The following is a 22433-nucleotide window of genomic DNA, read 5'->3' as shown; positions in this document are numbered from 1 at the left end:
AGGTTTCTTTTTAGCTTTGAGCAGTGGAGAATCATTTTTGAAGCTCTGCTGTTTCACTCCCCCTTCCCACTCAGCTCGAAATTCATTAGCAGCCACAGAAAATGTGCCTCCAGAAACTCTGCGTCCCAGAGATGTGTGTCACGCAACAAGTTTGTCCAGGCCAGCAAAGCAGCAAAGCTTTGTGTGGCTTTGCTTTGAAGATTCCAGCTGATGCTTCCCTTTTGGGAAATTATAAACTGTCCACCTGTGGAAGATTATTGAATTGGGCTGATGAAAAATCCGATAGACCAAGAACAGCATCTATAGACCCCATGGCTGGACTAGCCAAGACATCAGTGAACCACCTCAGTTAGGCTTGGGCCTCTGACAGTTGCCTGCCCTTTAGCATTCTGTCAGTACTGCTCTCTGGCTTTAACTGACCTCTGTCATGCCAGGTGTGGCCGCCAGCCTCCAAGGTGGCCCCTAATGATCTGCATCTCTTGGTATCCACACCTTTGTATCGTCCCCGCACACAGCGAAGAGGGCTGATCCGTGTGACCAATAGGATATTGCAGACTGATGGTGTGTGGCTTCCCAGGCGAGATCATTAACAAAAATTGCAGCTTCCACCGTGGGTCCTTGAATTGCTCACTCTGGGAAGCCAGACACTCTGTTGTGAGGACATTCAAGCAACACTGTGGAGATCATGTCAGGAGGAACCAACTTCCAGCATGAACTTGCCAGGCACATGAATGAGCCATGTCCAGAAACATCCTCCAGGCTCAGTTAAGCCTTCAGGTGATTCTAGCTTCTCAGCATTTGAGTCTCAGCTGAGGCCTCGGACATCAAGGAACAGAGATAAACTGTCCGCACTCTGACTTGTGTGCATTCCTGACCCACAAAAATAATGGGGTAAGTCTTTATTGTTGTTTTCTGCCATTAAGTTGTAGGGGTGATTTATAATGCAGTGATAGATGACTCTAGCCTAATTGTGTATGGATATGAGCCATCATAAAATTGTATCTGCAAAATACATCCCACTTTATAAAGTAATCATTCAAAGGTGAACTCTTCTACACCTACTTCCTAAATTGTATTCATGTAGTCAAGTATTCATAATAGAGATGGGTTCTCCATTTATAAGTACCAAGAAAGGCTCAAATGCACCTTGTTGATGGAGGGGAAATGCAAAGTCCACTAAAAGAGCCCTTGCTTGAAGAAGCAGTCAACACTCTTACTCCTCTCATCAAACCTGTCTTTAGCCCCTGGGAATCTGACTTTAGTTTCTGCCACTCCTTTGGAATCAACCTCTCCTCAATCCTCAGGGGCCTATTAATCTGTAACTCCAGGAGCCTAAGTTCTAACTCTCCTGGAGCTTCTTGATTTACACCTCTTTTGACTTCCCTGATACCAACCTACCTTTGTTCCTCAATGGACCACATACTGCTTCCTCTATTTTACTGGCAAATCTTTCCCCCTATGTCCCTTTTCATTCTGGCCTTCTCTCAAGAATCTGCCTTTTTTTCTTCCACCCTAAAGAGAAATGGGCAGCTTTGTGGAGCAGTGAGCTTTTTTACTATGAGGCATTAGTAGCTAGAGGGTGACCATCTAGCAGGGGTGGTGTGGGAGGCATTCCAGCAGTGGTCTCTGAAGCAGTAATCAACAATATCAGTCTGTAAGTTTTAAAAGGCTTAGGTCCAAGTTACCTTTAAGAATATTGGAACTGGGACAGTTATAATGCCAGAATTCAGACTCATCATAGAGAGTCAGAGCTGGTTAGGATCTTTGAAATAATCTACATGGTCTCATTCACTCTAAAATTTCAAGTCTATGTAGAGATGACTCCCATTATTTTCTCATGACTAGACGTATTTTCCAAGAACTAGTCCTAACTTCCCTCCAGGAACCTATACATCTGCCTCTGGGTGTATCCCATGCCTTTCAAACTCAGGCTGGGTAAATCAGATGCACTGTCTTCTTCTCCAAACCTATTCATCCTCTTCACTTACTTATCTCAAGCACACTATCCTCTGGCTGAGTCTTCTTGTCTCTTTCCCCTGTCCTCCAAATCTGTATTTTATCAGTTGCTAAGACTTATTCATTCTTTCTTCTAATGTCTCTCTCATTCTTTCCCTCTGTTTTAGTCAGGGTTCTCCAGAGAAACAGGACTGATAATGTGTGTGTGTGTGTGTGTGTGTGTGTGTACTTTTTATATATGTATACATATATGCTGCATGTGTGTACATATACACTGTGTGTATGTATACTTTTTATATATGTATACATATATGCTGCATGTGTGTACATATACACTGTGTGTGTGTGTGTGTGTGTGTGTGTTTATGCTTTATTGTAAGGATTTGGTTCAAACTATTACTGAGACTGGCAAGATTCCAAGATCTGCAAGCTGGAGACCCAGGAGAATTTATGGTTTAGTTGCAGTCAGGACCAGGAGAGCTGATGGTGTAGTTTCCATTCAAAGGCTGGCAGGCTCGGGGCACCTGGCTGGCTCAGTTGGTAGAGCATGTGACTCTTGAACTCAGGGTTATGAGTTTGAGCCCCATGTTGGGTGCAGAGATTACTTAAAAGTAAGTAAATAAACTTTAAAAAAACAAAGGCTGGCAGGCTTAATACTCAGGAAGAGCCAATGTTTCAGTTTGAGTCTAAAGGCAGGAAAAGACTAATGTCTTAGCTCCAGGCAGTCAGGGTCCGGAGCAGTTCCCTCTTACTCTTGGGAGGGTCAGCCTTTTTGTTCTATTCAGTCCTTAAATTGGACATGGCCCACCCACATTAGGGTGGGCAATCTGCTCTAGGTAGTCTACTGATTTAAATGTTAATCTCATTCAGGGGTTCCTGGGTGGCTCAGTCCTTAAGCGCGTCTGCCTTCGGCTCAGGTCATGATCCCAGGGTCCTGGGTTCCAGCCCCGCATCTGGCTCCCTGCTCCGCGGGAAGCCTGCTTCTCCCTCTCCCACTCCCCCTGCTTGTGTTCCCTCTCTCACTGTCTCTGTCTGTCAAATAAATAAATAAAATCTTTTAAAAAAGTAAATAAATGTTAATCTCATTCAAAAACATCTTCACAGAGGCACCCAGAATAATGTGCACCCCATGGTCCTTGAGAAACCAAGTTGACACATAAAATTAACCATCACACCCTCCTACCCATCCCCGTAGCCTCTGCCCTGGTTTGGGCCTGTATTAATTTGCTAACACTACCAGCACTCTTAGTTTCTCAACCTATAACTAGATTCAAGTCCCAGCAGGCCCCAAGTGAGATACAAAGTGTGACCTATGAGGAGATATACTACACTCCAAAAAAAAGTATTTTCCAATTTATATATAGAGAAATTTGGGGGGTATGTGTAGGCTGGGTCATAAAAGGTTGGGATCATGGTGGATGGATTATAAAGTTGGATCAGACAGAATTTATTGGTATGGGCCCACTCAGTAGAGACTCCAAATCCAGTGTTTGGGATTGAGGGGTTAGAAGTCTTTAACAGTTTGGTTGGTTGACTAAACCATGGACCCAAAGGTAGCCTACACAAAATGAAGTTAAATGCTAGAACTGCTTTGGTATATTATAGAGGAAGGTATCCAAAAGCTTAGGGAGATTGGTGTGTTAGAGTGGACTTATCATGTAAGACCTGTTCACCAAATCTGGGAGGGTCAAGAGGGCACACCTTTTATCACCACTGTGAGAAATTTGTGAGGGGAGCCTCAGCATCCTTGAAGAGCTCTGTGGTCACTCTTCTCTGTAGGTCAAACATTACTGTAGGAACTGCAGCCACCAAACTGGGATCCCTGGTGCAGTAGGGATAGTGGGATTCCGGAGCGGCAGGACAAGAGGGGTGTGGTTACCATAAATGGACAGCTGAGCCAAAACCATAATCCCAGTAGTCTGACTCATAGAGACCTATGGCATCTGGCTAGTAGATCATGGTCCCTTTGGGGAAGACTGAGTGAAAGATTAACAGTATAAAATTTTTACAGTATAGCAAGGTCCTTCCTCAAAGGGACCTGGATTCCACTTCATTCAAGAGGTTCTTGGTCTATAAATTGCCTCAAGTCTGGGAATTGATTGAAGGGCCATTATGACTCTGTTTTGGTGATCTAAGATACATTACTGTTCGCTCAACCTAAACTCTTACACTTATACAGAGGTAAGAGTTGGTGTTGATCCATGGGCTGTGGTCAGTGGTTTGGCTGGATGGTCAGAGACTTGAAAGGAACATTATTGGGAAGTTGGTGACAAGGATGTCTGGGGAAGAGGTAAATGTACAGACCTCTCTGGGCAAAAGATATGAAGATATTTGTTTTCCATATTAATGATCACCAGAGGGTAACCTCACCATTCAATAATTCACTCACTCATCACGAAGGCATGATCCCATAATCATATGACCTTTGAAAAACGTGGGAGTTAGGGGCAGTGATATTCCGCTCTGTTGAAATCCACCTGTAACTTTTTTTTTTTTTTTTTTTTTTTTTAAAGATTTTATTTATTTGACAGAGAGAAACACAGCAAGAGAGGGAACACAAGCAGGGGGAGTGGGAGAGGGAGAAGCAGGCCTCCCGCCGAGCAGAAAGCCCGATGCGGGGCTCGATCCCAGGACTCCGGGATCATGACCTGAGCTGAAGGCAGACGCTTAACGACTGAGCCACCCAGGCGCCCTCCACCTGTAACTTTTGACTCTCCCCAAACTTAACTACTTACAGTCTGTTGTTGACTAGAAGCCTTCACAATAACATACAGTTGATTAACACATGTTTTGTATGGTATATGTATTATATACCATATTCTTACAATAAAATAAGCTAGAGAAAAGAAAATGTTATTAAGGAAATCATAAGAAACAAAAAATACATTTACAGTACTGTACTATAAAAAAAAATCCAGGGCGCCTGGGTGGCTCAGTCAGTTAGGTGGCTGCCTTCGGCTCAGGTCATAATCCCAGGGTCCTGGGATTGAACCCCGCATTGGGCTCCCTGCTCAGTGGGGAGTCTGCTTCTCCCTCTCCCTCTGCCTGCCTCTCTGCCTACTTGTGCTCTGTATTTCTCTGTCAAATAAATAAATAAAATCTTTATTAAAAAAATCCACATGTAAGTGGATCCATGCAGCTCAAACTAGTGTTGTTCAAGGTCAACTCTATATTCTTTGCTGAGGTGTCCGTTCAGGTCTTTGGCTCATTTTTAAATCAGGTTTGTTTTCTTATTGTTGAGTTATAAGAGTTCTTTGTATATTTGGTTAATAGTCTTTTTTCAGATATCTTTTGCAAATATTTTCTACCAGTCTGTGGCTTGTCTTCTCACTCTTTTTATAGTGCCTTTTGCAGAGCAGAAGTTTCTGATTTTAATGGAGTCTAGCTTATCAGTTGTTTCTTTTATGGATCATGCCTTTGGAATGTATCTAAAATGTCATCACCATACCCAAGATCATGTAGATTTTCTCCTAAGTTATCTTCTAGGAGTTTTGTAGTTTTGTATTTTATAGTTAATTCTGTGACCCTTTTTGAGTTAATTTTGTGACTGTAAGGTCTATGTCTAGATTCATTTTTTGCACATGGATATTCAGTTGTTCCCGCACCATTTGTTGAAGAGACTGCCTTTGTGCCATTGCATTGCCTTTGCTTCTTTGTCAAAGATCAGTGACTCTATTAAGATGGGTCTGTTTCTGGGCTCTCTGTTCCATCCTATTCTATTTGTCTATTCTCCCACCAATACCATACTGTCTCGATTACTGTAGCTTTGTAATAAGTCTTGAAGTTGAGTAGAATGTATCTTCTAACTTTGTTTTTTTCCCCTCAATATTATCTTAGCTATTCTGGGAATTTTGCCTCACCATATAAACTTTAGAATCACTTTGTCACTATCTACAAAATAACTTCTTGGGATTTTGGGGGGATTGCATTGATTCTATAAATCAGGTTGGGAAGAACATAGACTGTCAAATCATCTGGAAACAAACACAGCTTTATTTTCCTTCCCAATTTGTTTATCTTTTATTTCCTTTTTCGTCTTATTGCATTATCTAAGACTTTCAGTACCATGTTGAAAAGGAGTGGTGAGGAGACAATCTTGCCTTATTCTTGATCCTAGTGGGCAAGTGTCTAGTTTCTCACCTTTGAGTATGATGTTAGCTGTAGGTTTTTTGTAGATACTCTTTATCAAGTTTAGGAAGTTCCTTTTATTTCTAGTTTACGAGGAATATCATAAATGGTGTTGGATTTTGTCAAATGCTTTTTCTACATATATTTATAGGGTCATGTGATTTTTCTTATTTAGCCTGTTGATGTGATAGATTACATTAATTGATTTTTTTTTTCCATGTTGAACTAGCCTTGCATTCCTGGGATAAATCCCACTTGGTCTTGGCATATAATTCTTTTTATACATTGTTGGTTTTGATGTGCTAACATTTTTGAGGATTTTTGTCTCTGTGTTCATGAGAAATATTGGTCTCTAGTTGTTGTTGTTTTTTAATATTTTATTTATTTATTTGAGAGAGAGACAGAGAGAGCATAAGCAGGGGGAGGGCAGAGAGAGAGGGACAAGCAGACTCCCTTCCAAGCAGGGAGCCCAACGTGGGGCTTGATCCCAGGACTCTGAGATCATGTCCTGAGCTGAAGGTGGATGCTTAACTGACTGAACCACCCAAATGCCCCTCTAGTTTTCTTTTCCTGTAATATCTTTGTCTGGTTTTGGTATTAGGGTAGTGCTGGCCTCATAGAATGAGTTAAGAAATATTCTGTTTCTGTCCTCTGAAAGAAGATTGTAGAGAATTGGTATAATTTCTTCCATGATTTTTTGGTAAACCCATGTGGGCTTGGTGCTTTCTGTTTTGAAAGGTTATTAGTTATTGATTCCATTAGATATAGGTTTGTTCTCCAGTGTATTTTTCATTTCAGAAATTGTAGTTTTCATCTCAAGAAGTTTGATTTGTCTTTTTTATATCTTAACTATTTGAACATATAAAATGTAGACATAATAACTGTTCAAATGTTTTCCTGTGCTAATTCTAATAACTCAGTTCTAGGTTGGTTTTGATTGGTTATGATTGGTTAGTCTCTTCATTATGAGTATGTTTTCCTGCTTCTTTGCATCCTTGGTAATCTTTGATTAGATGTCAAACATTGTGAATTTTACCTTGTTGGTTGCTGGGTAGCTTTGTGTTCTTACAAATTTTTCTGAGCTTTTGGGGTAGAGTTAAATTACTTTGGGGCTTTGCTTTTATAATTTATTAGGTTGTGTCTGGAACAGTGCTCAGTTAAAGACTAATCATTATTCCCCACTGTGGAGATAAGATCATCCTGGAAACTCTACCCAATGCCCCGTGTGTTACAAGTTTTTCAAGTTTGATTGGTGGGAACAGGCACTATTCCCAGCTCTGTGTGAGTATAAGGCACTGCTCCTTGTTACCCATTTTGATGATTCTGTCCCTAGCCTCAGGTTATTTCCTCAAATAGGTACACAGTACTCTGCTGTGTATCAGAAGGAGACCCTCTGTGGATCTCCAGGTTTTCGCTCTTGAACAGCTCTCCGCTCTCTGGTATTCCCTCTACGAACTCTAGTTGCCTTTGTGTCCCTGGACCTTCAGCCCTGTCTTCTTAACTTAGGGAGTCTATCAGGCTCTACCTCAGTACTCCTACCTTGTGCTGCTGCATGGAAACTTACAAGGCAGTAGGCTGGGACAGTTAATAGGGCTCACTTCATTTGTTTACCATCTGTCAAGAATCACGGTTTCTCATTGCCTGATGTCCAGAGTCATAAAACCCATTGTTTTTGTATTTTGTCTTGTTGGTTGGTTGGGTGATTTATCTATTTATTTGGTTGTCTAAGGTAAGAAAGCTTTTGTACTTGGATTCTTACAGCAAAAGCTTTGTATCTGTAACCAGTGGTCCTTGCCATTTGAGAGGCTGTATATTTCTGTGAGCTGTAGAATAAACTCCAGTCAGCCAGCAGGGATTTTTGAGGCTATTCTAGGGGTGTTAAACTGATTTCCTGACTCTCTTATTTCTGGGAATTCCTTGAATTATTTGGGTCTAGAAGCTAATTCTAAATAATGATTTTATGAAATTCCTAACCATTACGATTTTATTCTCAGAATTAAAAAAAAGAAAGAGCGGCAACGTTATGCTGAAGAGCAGAGGATACTAAGAATGAACTTTCATGAAGAGCTGTATTCAGGGGAGAAGATGAGTGACATACTAGCCCAGCTAAAACTTGAGGAACTAAAAGGAGCCAGAGAAAAACAACAACAGAGAGAAAAGGAATGCCAAAGGTATTTTGAAAAATTCTGCATAAAGTCCTGGCTCTAGAGGAATAGCACTGTATTTCCCCCTGTGCTGTTTCCCATTACAAAGAGGAAGAGTTGAGGCACGGAGATGTGAAATAGTTTTAACGGTTAAAGCTGGTAGTCAAATAAGGACTCATGCTCATTCTCTTCCTAGTGGTTAACTTTGCCTGATCATATTGTATCTTTATAGATATATTGAAGCTCTGCGAGCCCAGATCCAGGAGAAAATGAGGCTGTATAATATTACTTTACCTCCACTATGCTGCTGTGGTCCTGATTTTTGGGATGCTCATCCTGATACCTGTGCCAACAATTGTATTTTCTATAGAAACCATAGAGGTAAGCTTCTTAAAGGAATGGTCGGGGCCTGGGGCAATTAAAAAACAAAACAAAACAAAACAAAAAACCCACCAAACAATAAATGTAGTGATTATAGTAAGTTAGCATTTATTGGGTGTTTACTGTATATCAGAGATTGTTATAACTCCTTTACAAAACAACTCTGAGACAATAAAAATAATTATAGTGAGTTATAATCCTTTTTGAGATCTGCTATCTTCTGTCTCCATTAATGCTGGGGAAATATTCCTACTCCACTGTAGGGGGACTTGGCTTCCAGGTCCTCCTATAAATGAAGAAGTTAGAACTTGTGTTTTATGGCCATCTAAGTTAGGCCTCTGTCCAGTTGAATTCCCTGTTATCCAAATACTTTAGTGTTACTTAACATGTCCTCATGGAGTGCTTGGCATGTACTAAGTACTCAGTAAATATTTATTCAATGAATAGGCAAAGTTAATACTATGAGACTTGTAGAGAAGCAGTACTAATGGGAAGGAGGTTGGGAGAGTGAGTAGTTTAGAATCTGACTTCATTCATCACTGTGCAAACCTTTATTTGCAGCATATAGCCGGGCACTATATTCGGTCATCAATTCCTGTGATATCCCTGAGGGGACCTCAACTGTTCGAGTTGCCATGCATAATTTGGCTTCTGCACACAGACGGACTTTGAAAAATCTATAATGAGAATCTGAATCCAATTGTTAGTATTTCAATCTTCACTTAAAATCAACCCTGAGAGATGATTTAGGAAAAGCTGTTAAAATGTATAAGATGTGTAATCTGCAAAGAAGGACTGTCCCAACGTGACAACCATCTCTATAATTAGATCATAACCATTGTTTCAGTCTCTGCTTGGACTGAAATTGAAAGTTGACCTCTAAACTTGTGTTTTTGCTGTGAACTATATAGTCTATTGTTTTAAAAATGATCAGTCAGACCAGTAAGGTTTTTTTTACTTAGCTCTGCTCTGATCAGAGGAGATCATGAGAAATCTTTGAGATTATCTCATTTATTGTCTTTCTAAAAGTGTATCTTTGAATCTTGACAAGATTGAAAATGTCTAGATAAAGCCAAAAAGATGATGAAATGAGTTTCTAAGTATCAGTGGCCATCTATATTGCTGATAGCTTTTCTAGTTGTGTATAACAATTAGAGGTAAGAAGAATCTGAATTTGATGCACATTTTTTTTCTCAAGATTTTTCTCTCCTGGTTTTTTAACTTATTACCTCTTTCCCCATTCAGTGACATTGGACTTAGGACTTTTTAATTTTATAATTTTATAATTTTGTATTGCAAAAATAAAGTGAATAAGCCTTCTGTCTTTTGAGCATCTTCTATGTGAAGTCATTGTGAGTGACATTTCAAAAAGTAAATCTGAAGTCAAAGTGAGTAATCAAGTCCTGCCTTATTTATCCCTATCTTTTAAAAATCTGGTGAATGGCATAGCTACCAAGCAGTTAGTATAGTTAGTATAGTTAGTATTGGTATGAATTTGTTATTTCCTCACAGTATTTCCTGACACATAATATGAAAAAGTTCAGTATTGGATTAAAGATACTGAGAATTCCTTTTTCTTACCTTTCTCTAATGGATCAGTGTTGAAGAAGCACTTAGGTTACGTCTCAAAAAACTCCTAAACATCTAGCCAGGTCATCGAAAATAAAAGCCAAAATTACCTGGATGACAAGATTGACTGGTTATTTAACCAGATTAATAATCTAGTTCAGTCAAAATCTTTAAGTAATTATATCCACGATTCAGCCTTTAGGAGTTGTATTTTTTTTAACAGTTTTATCAAGATATAATTTATATACCATATGATTAACCCATTTGAAGTGTACAATTCGGTGGTTTTTAGTATATTCTAGGATTGTGCAACTATCACCACTGTCAAATTTTAGAATAATTTTGTCATTCTAAGGAGATGCCTCCATAATCCAGCAATTCCACTTTTGGGTATGTATCTAAAATAATTGGAAGTAGGATCTTGAACAGATATTTGCATACCATGTTCCTGGCAACATTACTCACAATAGCAGAGAAGTGGAAGCAACCCAGTGTCTGTCAACAGATGAATGTATAAACAAAATGTGGTATGTATATAAATATACAGTGGAATATTATTCAGCCTTAAAAAGGCAAGAAATACTATCACATGCTATAATATGGATGAGCACTAAGATCGTTCTGCTGAGTGAAGTCAAGTCACAAAAAGACAAATACAGTATGATGCCACTTACATGAGAACCTAGAGTAGTCAAATTCACAGAGACAGAAAGTATAATAGTCATTGGCAGGGTCTGGGGGGAGAAGGAAATGGGAAGTTGTTTAAAGGATAGAGTTTCAGTTGTGCAATATGAAAAAGTTCTGGAGATCGATTTTACAATAATGTGAATCTACTTAATATTACTGAACTGTACACGTATACACAATTACAGTGGTAAGTTTTAGTTTATGTGGCTTTTTTTAACCAAAAAGAAAATTTTTTTTTTTTAATTTTAAGAAGAAAAATTCCATACCTATTCCATACCATACACTTTGCATTCTGTCCTCGCTCAGCTTTAGGCAATCACCAGCCTACTTTCGGTCTCTGTAGATTTGTCTATTCTGGACTTTTCATATAAATGGAATCATACAATATATAGTTTTTTGTGACTGGAATCTTCTGTTTAGTATAATGTTTTTAAGATTTTTCCATGTTGTAGCATGTATCAATACTTCATTGCTTTTTGTTGCCCAGTAATACTTCACTCTATGGATACCACATTTTATTTACTCATTCATCAGTTGAACATTCGGGCTGTTTCTACTAATTGGCTATTATGAATAAATGCTGCGATGAATATTTATTGACAAATTTTTTTGTGGACATATGTTTTCATTTCTCTTGGGCATATACTTAGGAGTGAATATGCTGGGTCATATGGTAGCTCTTTGTTGAATCTTTTTTTTTTTTTAAGATTTTCTTTATTTATCTGTCAGAGAGAGAGAGAGAGCACAAGCTGGGGGAGCGGCAGGCAGAGGGAGAGGGAGAAGCTGGCTCCCCGCTGAGCAGGGAGCCTGACGTGGGGCTCAGTCCCAGGACCCTGGGATCATGACCTGAGCCGAAGGCAGACGCTTAACTGACTGAGCCACCCAGGTGCCCCTCTTTGTTGAACATTTTGAGGAACAGAAATGTTTTCCAAAGTGGCTGCACCATTTTATATTCCTACCTATGGTGTATAAGGGTTCAGATTTCTTCACATTTACCAACATGTGTCCTTATCTGTCTCTTCGATTATGGCCCTTCCCCTGGGTGTGAAGTGGTATCTCACTGTGGTTTTAATTTGCATTTTCCCGATAGCTAATAACGTTGAGCATCTTTTCATGTGCTTATCAGCTATTTGTATATCTGCTTTGGAGAACTATCTTTTCAGATCCTTTGCCCATTTTGTAATTGGGTTATTTATCTTTTGATTATTGAGTTACGAGTGTTAGTATATTCTACAAACAGGCCCCTTATCAGACATACGGTTAGCAAAGATTTTCTCCCATTCTGGAGATTGTTTTTTCACTTTTTTGATGATTTCCTTTGCAGCACAGAAGTTTTTAATTTTGATGAACTCCAGTTCATCTACTTTTTCTTTTGTTGCTTTAACCATTACCTAATCCACTACCTAATCCTAATATATTCCTATGTGTTCTTCTAAGAGTTTTATAGTTTTAGCTCTTACATTTAGGTCTGTGATTTATTTTGAGTTAATTTTTGTGTATGGTGTTAGACAAGGGTCCAACTTCATTCTTTTGCATGAAGATATCCTGTTGTCCCAACACCATTTGTTCAAAAAACTATTATTTGCCCTATTGAATTGATGTGACACTCTTGTCAAAAATTAGTGGACTATTGATGTAGGGGTTTATTTCTGAACTCTCAGTTCTGTTAATCTATGTTTATCATTATATCAGTACAATCTGTCTTTTTTTTTAAGATTTTATTTATTCATTTGTTAGAGAGAGAGCATGCACAAGCAAGGGAAGTGACAGGCAGAGGGAGAAGCAGACTCCCTGCTGAGCAGGGAGCCCGATGTGGGACTCAATGCCAGGACCCTGCGATCATGACCTGAGCCGGAGGCAGACGCTTAACTGACTGAGCCACCCAGGTGTCCCCAATCTGTCTTGATTAATGTAGCTTTGTAGTAAGTTATGAAGTTGGGAAGTATGAGTCCTCTGACTTTGTTCTTCTTTTTCAAGATTGTTTTGCTATTCTGAGACCCTTGCATTTTTCATATGAATTTTAAGATTATCTCCTGCAAAAAAGCTAGCTGAGATTTTTTATAGGGATTGCATTGAATCTACAGATCAATTTGAGAGCTATTGCCTTGTGATTCATGAACACAGGATATCTTTACATTCATTTAAGTCTTCTTTAATTTCTTTCAACAATGTTCTGTAGTTTTCAGAGCATAAAGTTTGTACTTATTTTGTTAAATTTATTCCAAAGTATTTTATTCTTTTTGATGCTGTTTTAAATAGAATTGCTTTGTTAATTTTATTTTCAGATTGTTCATTGCAAGTGTATAGAAATAGAATTGATTTTTGTATATTGATCCTGTATTCTGCAACCTTCTTGAGCTCTATTTTACTTCTAATAGTTTTTTAGGGGGTTTCTTGGGATTTTTTTTATATATAGAGAGATAGTTTTTTCTCTCTATCTGAATGCCTTTTTCTTGTCTAATTGCCCAGGGTAGAACATGCAGTACCGTGTTGAATAGGAATGATGAGTGACACTCTTGTCTTGTTTCTGATCTTAGGGGGAAAGCATTTGGTCTTTCATCATTATGTATGATGTTAGCTGTGGGTTTTAATAAAGCCTTTTTTTTTTTTTTAGAGATTGAGAGTGCATGAGCAGGGCAGGGGGGATGGTGAGGGGTGAGCATCACAGGGAGATAGAGAGAGAGAAGATCTTAAGCAGGCTCCGCGCCCAGCACAGAGCCTGACACGGGACTTGATCTCACAACCCTGAGATCATGACCTGAGCCGAAATCAAGAGTCAGATGCTTTCGCCACTGAGCCACCCAGGCGCCCCAGTAAAGGCTTTTAATAAAGGGCTCCTGAATGCCCTTTATTAGTTTGGGGAAGTTACCTTCTGTTACTAATTTGTTGAGTTTTTATCATGAAAAGTTGTTTAGTTTTATGAAATGTTTTTTGCATCTATTAGGATTATTGTATGTTTTTTGTCTTTTTTTCCTATTTAATAAGATGTATTACATTAATTGATTTTCAGATGTCAGACCAACCTTTTTCTTCTAGGATAAGTTGTATTGGTTCTTATTTGTTTGGTCTCATACAACAAGTTTTTTGCTTGTTCTATTTTTTTAGTTTGTTTATCTGAGATAGGTGAATTGACTTGTCTGACATCAAGTTAATAGTGAAATGATGATGGGATTAAATCTTACATAGGATTAAGCAGCTTTTAAGTCTTCTTCCTCTCAGTTCAGTCTCTGAACATAAGTCTCGCCTGAGTATGAGTATGTTTTTACATTGTAATTTGGTCATATGTAAACAGAGTTAATGATTCATTTTTGCAGGGTTAGAGAATCCTGGGCTAGCTAGCAGCTACCAAGGAGGAAGCCTGAGTCTCATGACCCTTACTGATGGTAGTGTGGTGAATCCTGTTTGAATTGATGGATGTACTTTGGAAAGAAGCCTGGAATCCAAGAGTTCGCCTGAATTTACAAGTTTGTGAAATCACAGTTGGGAGGACAAATTCTCTAAGTTTTCTAAATGAGCAGGGACCTATAAAAATGAAGAGAACTGAATGTAAGAAGTGAGCCTGATTGAGATAGATTTTGATTTCTGGGGGGGAAAAACAGAATTAAATTTGGACCAACTATTTCAAATGGGATAGATGGCAGGCATTTCAAGTAAAAAGCAACTAAATAAGAATGAAGACTTTCCTAGATAATTATTTCTTTATTCTCCTCAAACTTTCTCTAGGTTTTCCCTCATACTCACCAGTTGGTAACAATGCTTCCTGTATCACTGAAAAGACAAGCAGTCAAAAGGGAGCTTCCCCAAGCTCCTACCATCATATCTACCTACCTACCTACCTACCCGTGTATCTTAATTCTTGTTAATATGGATAAACTATTTATTCTGTCTTAGGTCTGCTCTGACTTACGGCTAGATCCAGTTCCCTTCCACCTACTCAAAGACATTGCCTCAGCGTCTCTTCCCCTTGTCTTCTGCCTCAGAATTTCCTCTTGACTACTAGAGTCTTCCTATCAATATATAAAGCTGCTGTAATTTCTTCCATCTTTAAAACCAACTTAAAAAAAGAGAAAGAGAGAAGAAAGCTACCTTTCTTTAACCTGCTTTCTCCTTCACCTACCATCAACCTTCTCTGCTTCTCTGTATGACAAAACTCCTTGAGTTGTCTGTACCTCCTCCTCCTGTCCTCACATTCTCTCTCGAATGCATTCGAATAAGACTATTTGCCTTTACCTCTCCAATGAGAGTCACTAATGACCTCCACGTTGCTGAATCCCATGGTCATTCATTCTCAGACTTCCTCTTCACCTATCAACAGAATTAAACACAATTGATCACCCCATTTTTTTTTAAGTACCTTATCACCTAGCTTCTACAACACCAAAGCTTTTGATTTTTCTTCGAACTCAACTGGCCATTGCTTCTTAGATGTTTTTCTCATCTCCAGTTTTGCAATATTAGGGTGTCCCAGGGCTCAGTTCCTGGACTTCTTTTCCATCTTCACTTGCTCTTTTGGTGATCTCTGTTCGTCTGGTGGTTTTAAATGTTCTCTACAAACTCCCACATTTATATCTCTGGTCCAGACCTCTCCCTGAAACCAAATTGTTATAACCCTGACTGCCTACTTGACATTTCCACATTGTTGGTTTCCCTCAAATTTGCTCTTTCTACACGCTTTCCCATATCAAGTAATAGTAGTCCCATCTATTTATTGAGGCCAAGAAACTTGAAATATCACTGACTTCTATCGTTTTCTCTCTTTCATCATTCATCACTTCCTCAGCAAATCATGTCAACTCTACCTTCAAAATATATCTCCAGTTCACGTTACTTATACTGCCAGATGCCTGGTCCAAACCACCAGCATCTCTCTCGTGGATTAATGTAAGAGTTTCCTGAGTAATTTGTCTGCTTGTGTTTTTTAAAAAGATTTTATATTTATTTGAGTGAGAGAGAGCGAGCGAGCACAAGCAGGGTGGGGTGGGGGAGGGGCAGAGGCAGAGGGAGAAGCAGACTGCCCTCTGAGCAGGGAGCCCCACTCAGGGCTCCAATACCAGGATCCCGGGGTCATGACCTTAGCTGAAGCCAGACGCTTAACCAGCTGAGCCACCCAGGTGCCCCTGTCTGCTTGTATTTTGTATACTTTCTCCGTGCATAAATCAAACTTAAGACATCCAAAAACCAACCTTCGGTCTCCCCCCTCTACACACACATACACACATTCCCGAACAACAAAAATCTGTTGCTTTAGTCTTCTCCATCTCAGCACATGACCACTCCATCCTTGTAGGAGTACTGGCCAAAAAAAGGATAGAGTCAACCCTCACTCTCTTTCTTATGCAACCCACATCCACTTCTTGTTGGCTCTACCTTGAAAAATGTATTCAAAATACAACTCCTTTTTGGTATCTGCCCCACTGCATCCCTGATCTAAGTCATCATCATGCCTGAATTATTGTGGCAGTCTCCTGGTTGGTTTTCTTGTTTCTATATTTGCCCCCTTATAGACTGTTAGTACCACAACCAGAGCAGTCCTTTTAGAAAAAGTAAGATCATTTCACTCCTCTGCTCAAAGTCCCCTTTGGCTATTCAGGAAAAGCCAGAGTCCTTGTAATGTCATACAAGGCCCCATAAAATCAGGGCCCCATACATGGTCTAATCACTTCTGAGGCTTTATCTCCTACTGCTCTTTGTTCTTGCTCATTCTGCTCAGCCTTGTGTTCTTTGGGGCAATCTAGGGACACTTTTGCTTCAGGGCTTTTTAATTTGCTGTTTGCTCTGCCTGGCGATACTTCTCCCTCAGATAATATTTGGCTAACTTCCTTAACCTCCTTTAAGTCTTTATTCAAGTGTGTCTTATTAAAGGGCCTTCCTGGACCATCTTATTTTTAAAATATGACCCTCCTAACCACTTCCACACCCAGGTACTCCTTATCCCCTCTCTCTGCCCCTTCATGGTATTTCTACCTATATGACACACTATGTATTTTACTTAATGTTCAATTTCTCTCTCTCCTTGCTGGATTGTACACTCCATGAGGATAGGGATTTTTGCCCATTTTTATTCAGTGGTGCATCCCTAGTTCTTAAGACTATAACCTGGCACATAATAGGCTCTCAGTAAATGTTTGTTAAATGAATGAACAGATTTGTCCTTTAAAAATTCCAAATATTTAGGGCGCCTGGGTGGCTCAGTTGGTTGGGCGACTGCCTTCGGCTCAGGTCATGATCCTGGAGTCCCTGGATCGAGTCCCGCATCGGGCTCCCTGCTTGGCGGGGAGTCTGCTTCTCCCTCTGACCCTCCCCCCTTTCATGTGCTTGCTCTCTCTCATTCTCTCTCTCTCAAATAAATAAATAAAAAATCTTTAAAAAAAAAAAATTCCAAATATTTATATATGATTAGTAGTTTTACCTAATGTTTTTGATCTTTACTCAAAAGGTCTTTAGACACCATTTTACTTGGTATTTTATTTTCTTATTACTACTGTAATTTGAGGCAAATAATTTCTCTGGGCTACAGTATTCTGTTTTATAAAATAGGAGGGTTATAGTAAGTGACCTTTAATCTCCCCTGTAGCTCTAACATTGTATGAATTTATTAATTATGTTTTATACTTTTGACCTCACTCAAGGTTTCCATTTCATTTGCTCTTCATGCTGAGCTTACACTAGTGATAGGTTTTACCTGTGGACGGTGAGGTTGGGGTGGGACAAGTTCATTCTGCTGTGCTCTGACTCCACCACTGATCTTGTCAGAGTAGATGCAGGTTGAATAGGTCACAGTGGAATAGAGGGCAGAACAGGAGGATGTAGGAAAGTATGGGTACATGTCCAGCAAGAGGGACACAGTCCCAGGGAAGCTCAGCTGTGCTGTTCCCCAGAAGGGAACTTTATCAATTATGGAATCCATGCCAAGAGACGGAACCCGTGTATGATAGAGGCCGTTTCAGGGTTATGGTAGTAGCAGAGGAGATTCATGTACTAGTTTTCCTGCAATAAAAAAGTTGGTGCATGATAGATTTTGCTAGGTGTCTAACCAAAACAGCTTGCTCTCATTGCTTTGGTTTAGTAAACTCTGTGTCCTCCCCCTTGCATTGTTCTTTATATTGCTTTAGTATATTACTTAATTGTCTAGGCCTCGCCCTTACTTATTTAGCCCTTTTATGATGACAGGAATGAGATTGTCAACAACTTGATTGACTGCCCACTGGGCGCAGAGCCTAGAAATTGCTGCTTTCATATCTTCTAACCTTTTAAAGTGCGATAAAGGAGGTATCTGGTGTTACTTTACTGTGTTTATTTAGATTATGTTTTTGGAGGAAAATATTTCTTTTAATTTCCCTCTAGGTGTAGTGAGCATAATTTGCTTTGTGTCCTGTGTTGGACGCTTTTCCATGTTTCTCAGAAAAAAAGATTTAGGAGATTGGAAATATTACAGAGGAAGATAAATATTCTTCTGGCATGCTAGGCCCATTCTGATAGGCAAAAGACTTTGAATATGTTGACTTAGATTTTTTATTTTATTTTAATTTCTTTTTTTTTACTTAGATTTTTAAAGCTGTCTTAAGGTGGAAATGAATGGTCCATTTCTGGTCTTGCTCTCAGTATTACTGACCACGATTAGAGGGATATGCCAAGGAGAAGTCAAATTGATTCCTTTTGAGTAAGGCAGTTTGATATTATGCCACACGAGTCGTCATCCCTTCAGGGCCCCAAGATGAGATCACCCTTGGTGGAAGTTGTCACTCAATTCTTGGCTTAGGTTCCTGGCCACCCCCTACCCCCACCCACCAGAAATCTATAGCAGTCATTAATGGATGAAACTATTAGGCATTTTCATCATCTGAACCCACTAACTCATCCTCACATCACTAAAAGTATAGAAGCAGATATTGTGCCTCCAGGTGTGATGTAGTACGAAGCATACGGTGCCTTCTGTAAAGTATTTTTGTCCCCCCAAAATTGAAACTGAATATAATCAAGACTTTAAGCCTTTTTTATCTGGGTTCTGGGAGGAAATTAAGTCCCACTGCCCTAAGGAATCCACTGTATTTAAGAAACTTCTCTCCTATTCCCTTAGAATGATGCTGTGTACCATACTGGGGAGAACAGAGAAGATAGCCACTCAAATCATTGTCTGTGTTTTCTGGTTTAGATGAAGACAGTACGTAAAGAGAAAAGGAGTGAGGATTCCATTTATGGGAAATAGAGGGGAAAAAATTATACTATGAGAAAGCAGAAATCTGGAGGATGAGTCATTCAGAAGTAAACTGATAATTCTTTTAATAAATTAATGGATTAAATTTTTAAAAATGGAGAGGTAGCTCTAGATTAAGACAGACTTAGAGAGATAACAACCACCAAATATAATGTATGGACCTTGTTTGGATCCTGATGTGAAAAAACAATCTGTCTTGGAAGCAATCAAGAGAATTTGAATAGAGTTTAAGTTATTCATTTTGGTAAGTATGATGATGGTATTATAATTACGTAAGAAAATATCTATACAGATATAGATACTAAAGTATATAGGGATGAAATAAAATTATATTTGAGATTTACTTTAAAATAATTCAACAAAATGAGACAACAGAGAGAGATGGAGTAAGTGTAGCAAAAGTTTGTGACTAGTGAGTCTAGATGATGGGTATGTCAGGGTCTCATTATGCTATTCACTCTATTTTTGAGTATGTTTGAATTTTCTTAAAAACAATTTATTTTAGAAACCTTCGGCCTGAAAGAACCTTGTTAGCATTGTTAAGTGTCCTCTCACTCTCTCTGCCTCCCCCGCCCTGAATAATAGAAAGTTTAGGTATGAAAGAAGTATCCCTTGGCTGTGGAACTTCTGACATAGTAGTTATTATCCATTATTATCAGAACCTAGAGGCTGCAACGTTTTGTGGCCTTTCTATAGGAAGGAGTGATTAAATAGAAATTAGGTTCATTCCAGCAGGCCAGGTCTGTATGGAAGTTCCCTTCACATAGCTCACATCCTAACTAATCAGATAGGCTCCCAGTCACCTGGTTTTATAATTGGGTGAATTCCCAGGCATACAAAACTTGAGAAGATGAAAGATGAAAGACCATGGAGAACATGAGAGTACAAATGACAAATATCACTAAATGGTGATTGTGAAAGAAGCTTTGAAATCTTAGGGAGAGATGCGAGTAAGAGAATATTTATATAGCTCAATTCAGGGATGGGAAAAATCACTTACAATTCTTATCTTCCCTCTGAATAGAGTCTTCCAGAAGTTGAAAAATTGCTCTTTGTTGTCAAAGCTCTTTCTTGCTCGTCTTTAAAGGCCCTACTACTGTAGGATAATTTGTACAGTGGCTGAGATCGCAGTCCCAGTTTATTTTTTATTTTTTATTTTTTTAAAGATTTTATTTATTTATTTGACAGAGAGAGAGAGACAGCGAGAGCAGGAACACAAGCAGGGGGAGTGGGAGAGGGAGAAGCAGGCTTCCCGCCGAGCAGGGAGCCCGATGTGGGACTCGATCCCAGGACCCTGGGATCATGACCTGAGCCGAAGGCAGACACTTAACGACTGAGCCACCCAGGCGCCCGCAGTCCCAGTTTAAATCCTGGTTCTACCACATACCAGCTGTGTGGCCTTAAGCAAGTTACTTAAACTTTGTGCCTTAGTTTCATCATCTACGAAATAGGAATAATAATAGTGCTTACTTCCTAGAGTTGTTGTGAGAATGCAGTGAGGTAGTGTGTATATGATAGTATAGTGCTTAGCATGTGTTAAGAACTATAAGAGGCAAGGGCTTCTCTGCGTTGGCGCTCCATGGAATCCTGATGCTTCAGATACTTTAGCTGGGAGTGAGCTAGGTAGGTATAGGAACATAGGGACATCCAACTTGACCTTTTAATGCCTAAGAGAAAAAGTTTTCTATATGCCTAGGTTATTATGACATTTATATTTGATTTGCATCTAGTTATTTGATTTTATTCATTGTTCCATCTTACATGGAGCTTTTATACCACTAAAACCCGATTTTGTTTTTAAGTTGGAGAATCAAGGAAAGAGTTTGCCTGGTTGCCAAATGGATGGGTGTGTCATTTAAATTGCAAATTAGCACACCTTCTTTATTGCTCAACCAGAGGTGAGATGATGCCTACATTAAAATCCTTCCTGCTCAGAACTATAGGTACCCTCATCCAACCCTCCACCCACCTTATCAAGATTGGGTTATGGTTCAGCTAGAGGAGGGACATGCCTTAACCTGCTTTCATAGGTGGGCACTGTGTTTTTTTTTCTAAGGAGTTCAAAGCAATTGCCATAGAGCTGACCAACCCATCTTTTTCTGTCAGTCATCAGTACTTAATGTCCAACACATAAAACCTGACTGTCATACAGCTCTTACAGGGTTCAGGGTCAGGAAGTCTTCTTTCCCATAAGATAACTTTGTTCTTACCTTCCCAGTAACTTGGGCCAGGGATAGTAGATGAAGGCGAACCAGAAGCAGAGCTGAGACTGGGAGGGGGGGCTACAGAGGCATAAGGCAAAGAACAGAACTGAGACTAAGATTAGCAATGGAAGGTCAAGGGAAAAGAGTTTGAAGTAGAGCAGGATTTGAGCATGAGCTGACACAATAGAAACCAGTAGGTTAGCTAGACATGGGTCTCTGAAAAAGGTGGAGGTATTTGTTGTTGGTCTAGAAGAGTGACATTTAGCGGCCTATAGTATCTGTAGTTAGTAATAGTAAGGCTATAGAGTAAGTATAGACCTACAGATAGTGGCTCAGGCTGGAAAATCCATTCATGAAGGCATGTCATCTGACACAGGTAAACAAGGATACCCAGAGACTTAGTTAATGCTCTTCTAAATGTATATTTTTCTACCGATTACATTTTCTGAACTCCTTACCTACCTTTTCCTCTTGTCTCTTGGCAATATGGAAATGTATACTAATGGCTATTAATGAAACTTAGTTTGACTCTGGAAGTAAAATGCAATTAGATCCATATAACTACATACCTGACCTACTGAGGCAGTAGGAGATAGGGAATTTATTTAGGCTGCCCTATAGTTCTGCTATATGGCATACAGGAAGTAGGCTGTGATGCCAATTTCAAGACACATTGCTCGGAATTAATGAGCCAGTTATCCTAGTTACCATCAAGCCTCATGCCCCTGTGCTTGCTAGGAGCCCTTTCTCACCTGAGTAGTTGGGACTATAGGTCTTGTCAGGTAGAATGATACATAGGGAGATTCACTGTATTCAGCCAACACATAGGGAGATTGGTTCCAAATTGGGTATTGACCCTACATGAATCTCAAAGGTTGAGTCTGGCCTCTCCTTGGCAGTCCCAGATGCTGGGTGCTGGCTAATAACGTTAGGGTTAGGAGAGTCCCTTAGGATTAACAGACCTTTCGGTCACTTGAAATGCCTTCCTATTCTGTTTTAAAATTCTATTTACCCTTAAGGCAAAGTACTAGTACCCCCCCTCTATGAAAAGTTATTTTGATTTCTCTCAATCCGAAGCAATTACTCCTCCTGCCTAACCATAGTATACTACCTGTAACTCTGTGGAGCACATATTTTTTCTGCCTTAAA

General features: G+C 39.5%; 1 protein-coding gene across 7 annotated transcripts in view; it reads left to right on the top strand.

The window, feature by feature from the left end:
* The window catches only part of CCDC15 (coiled-coil domain containing 15), a 76902-nt gene extending 66960 nt beyond the window's left edge, over positions 1–9942 (top strand). For 6 of the 7 annotated variants that reach the window (XM_036123303.2, XM_078058806.1, XM_036123302.2 and 3 more), the window contains 3 exons: positions 8079–8255; positions 8461–8609; positions 9171–9942. In XM_036123303.2, coding sequence (XP_035979196.2) covers positions 8079–8255; positions 8461–8609; positions 9171–9292 — 448 coding nt within the window. In that variant the 3' untranslated portion in view covers positions 9293–9942. Of the gene's footprint in view, positions 1–74; positions 892–8078; positions 8256–8460; positions 8610–9170 lie in introns of those variants that run through there. The other variant, XM_078058807.1, reaches the window with a different exon arrangement.
* Positions 9943–22433: the final 12491 nt, after the last annotated feature.

Source organism: Halichoerus grypus, chromosome 11 (assembly GCF_964656455.1).
Source record: "Halichoerus grypus chromosome 11, mHalGry1.hap1.1, whole genome shotgun sequence".
Lineage (NCBI taxonomy): Eukaryota > Metazoa > Chordata > Mammalia > Carnivora > Phocidae > Halichoerus > Halichoerus grypus.
Note: the sequence above shows the minus strand (reverse complement) of the source record. Positions and strands in the feature narration are given on the sequence as shown.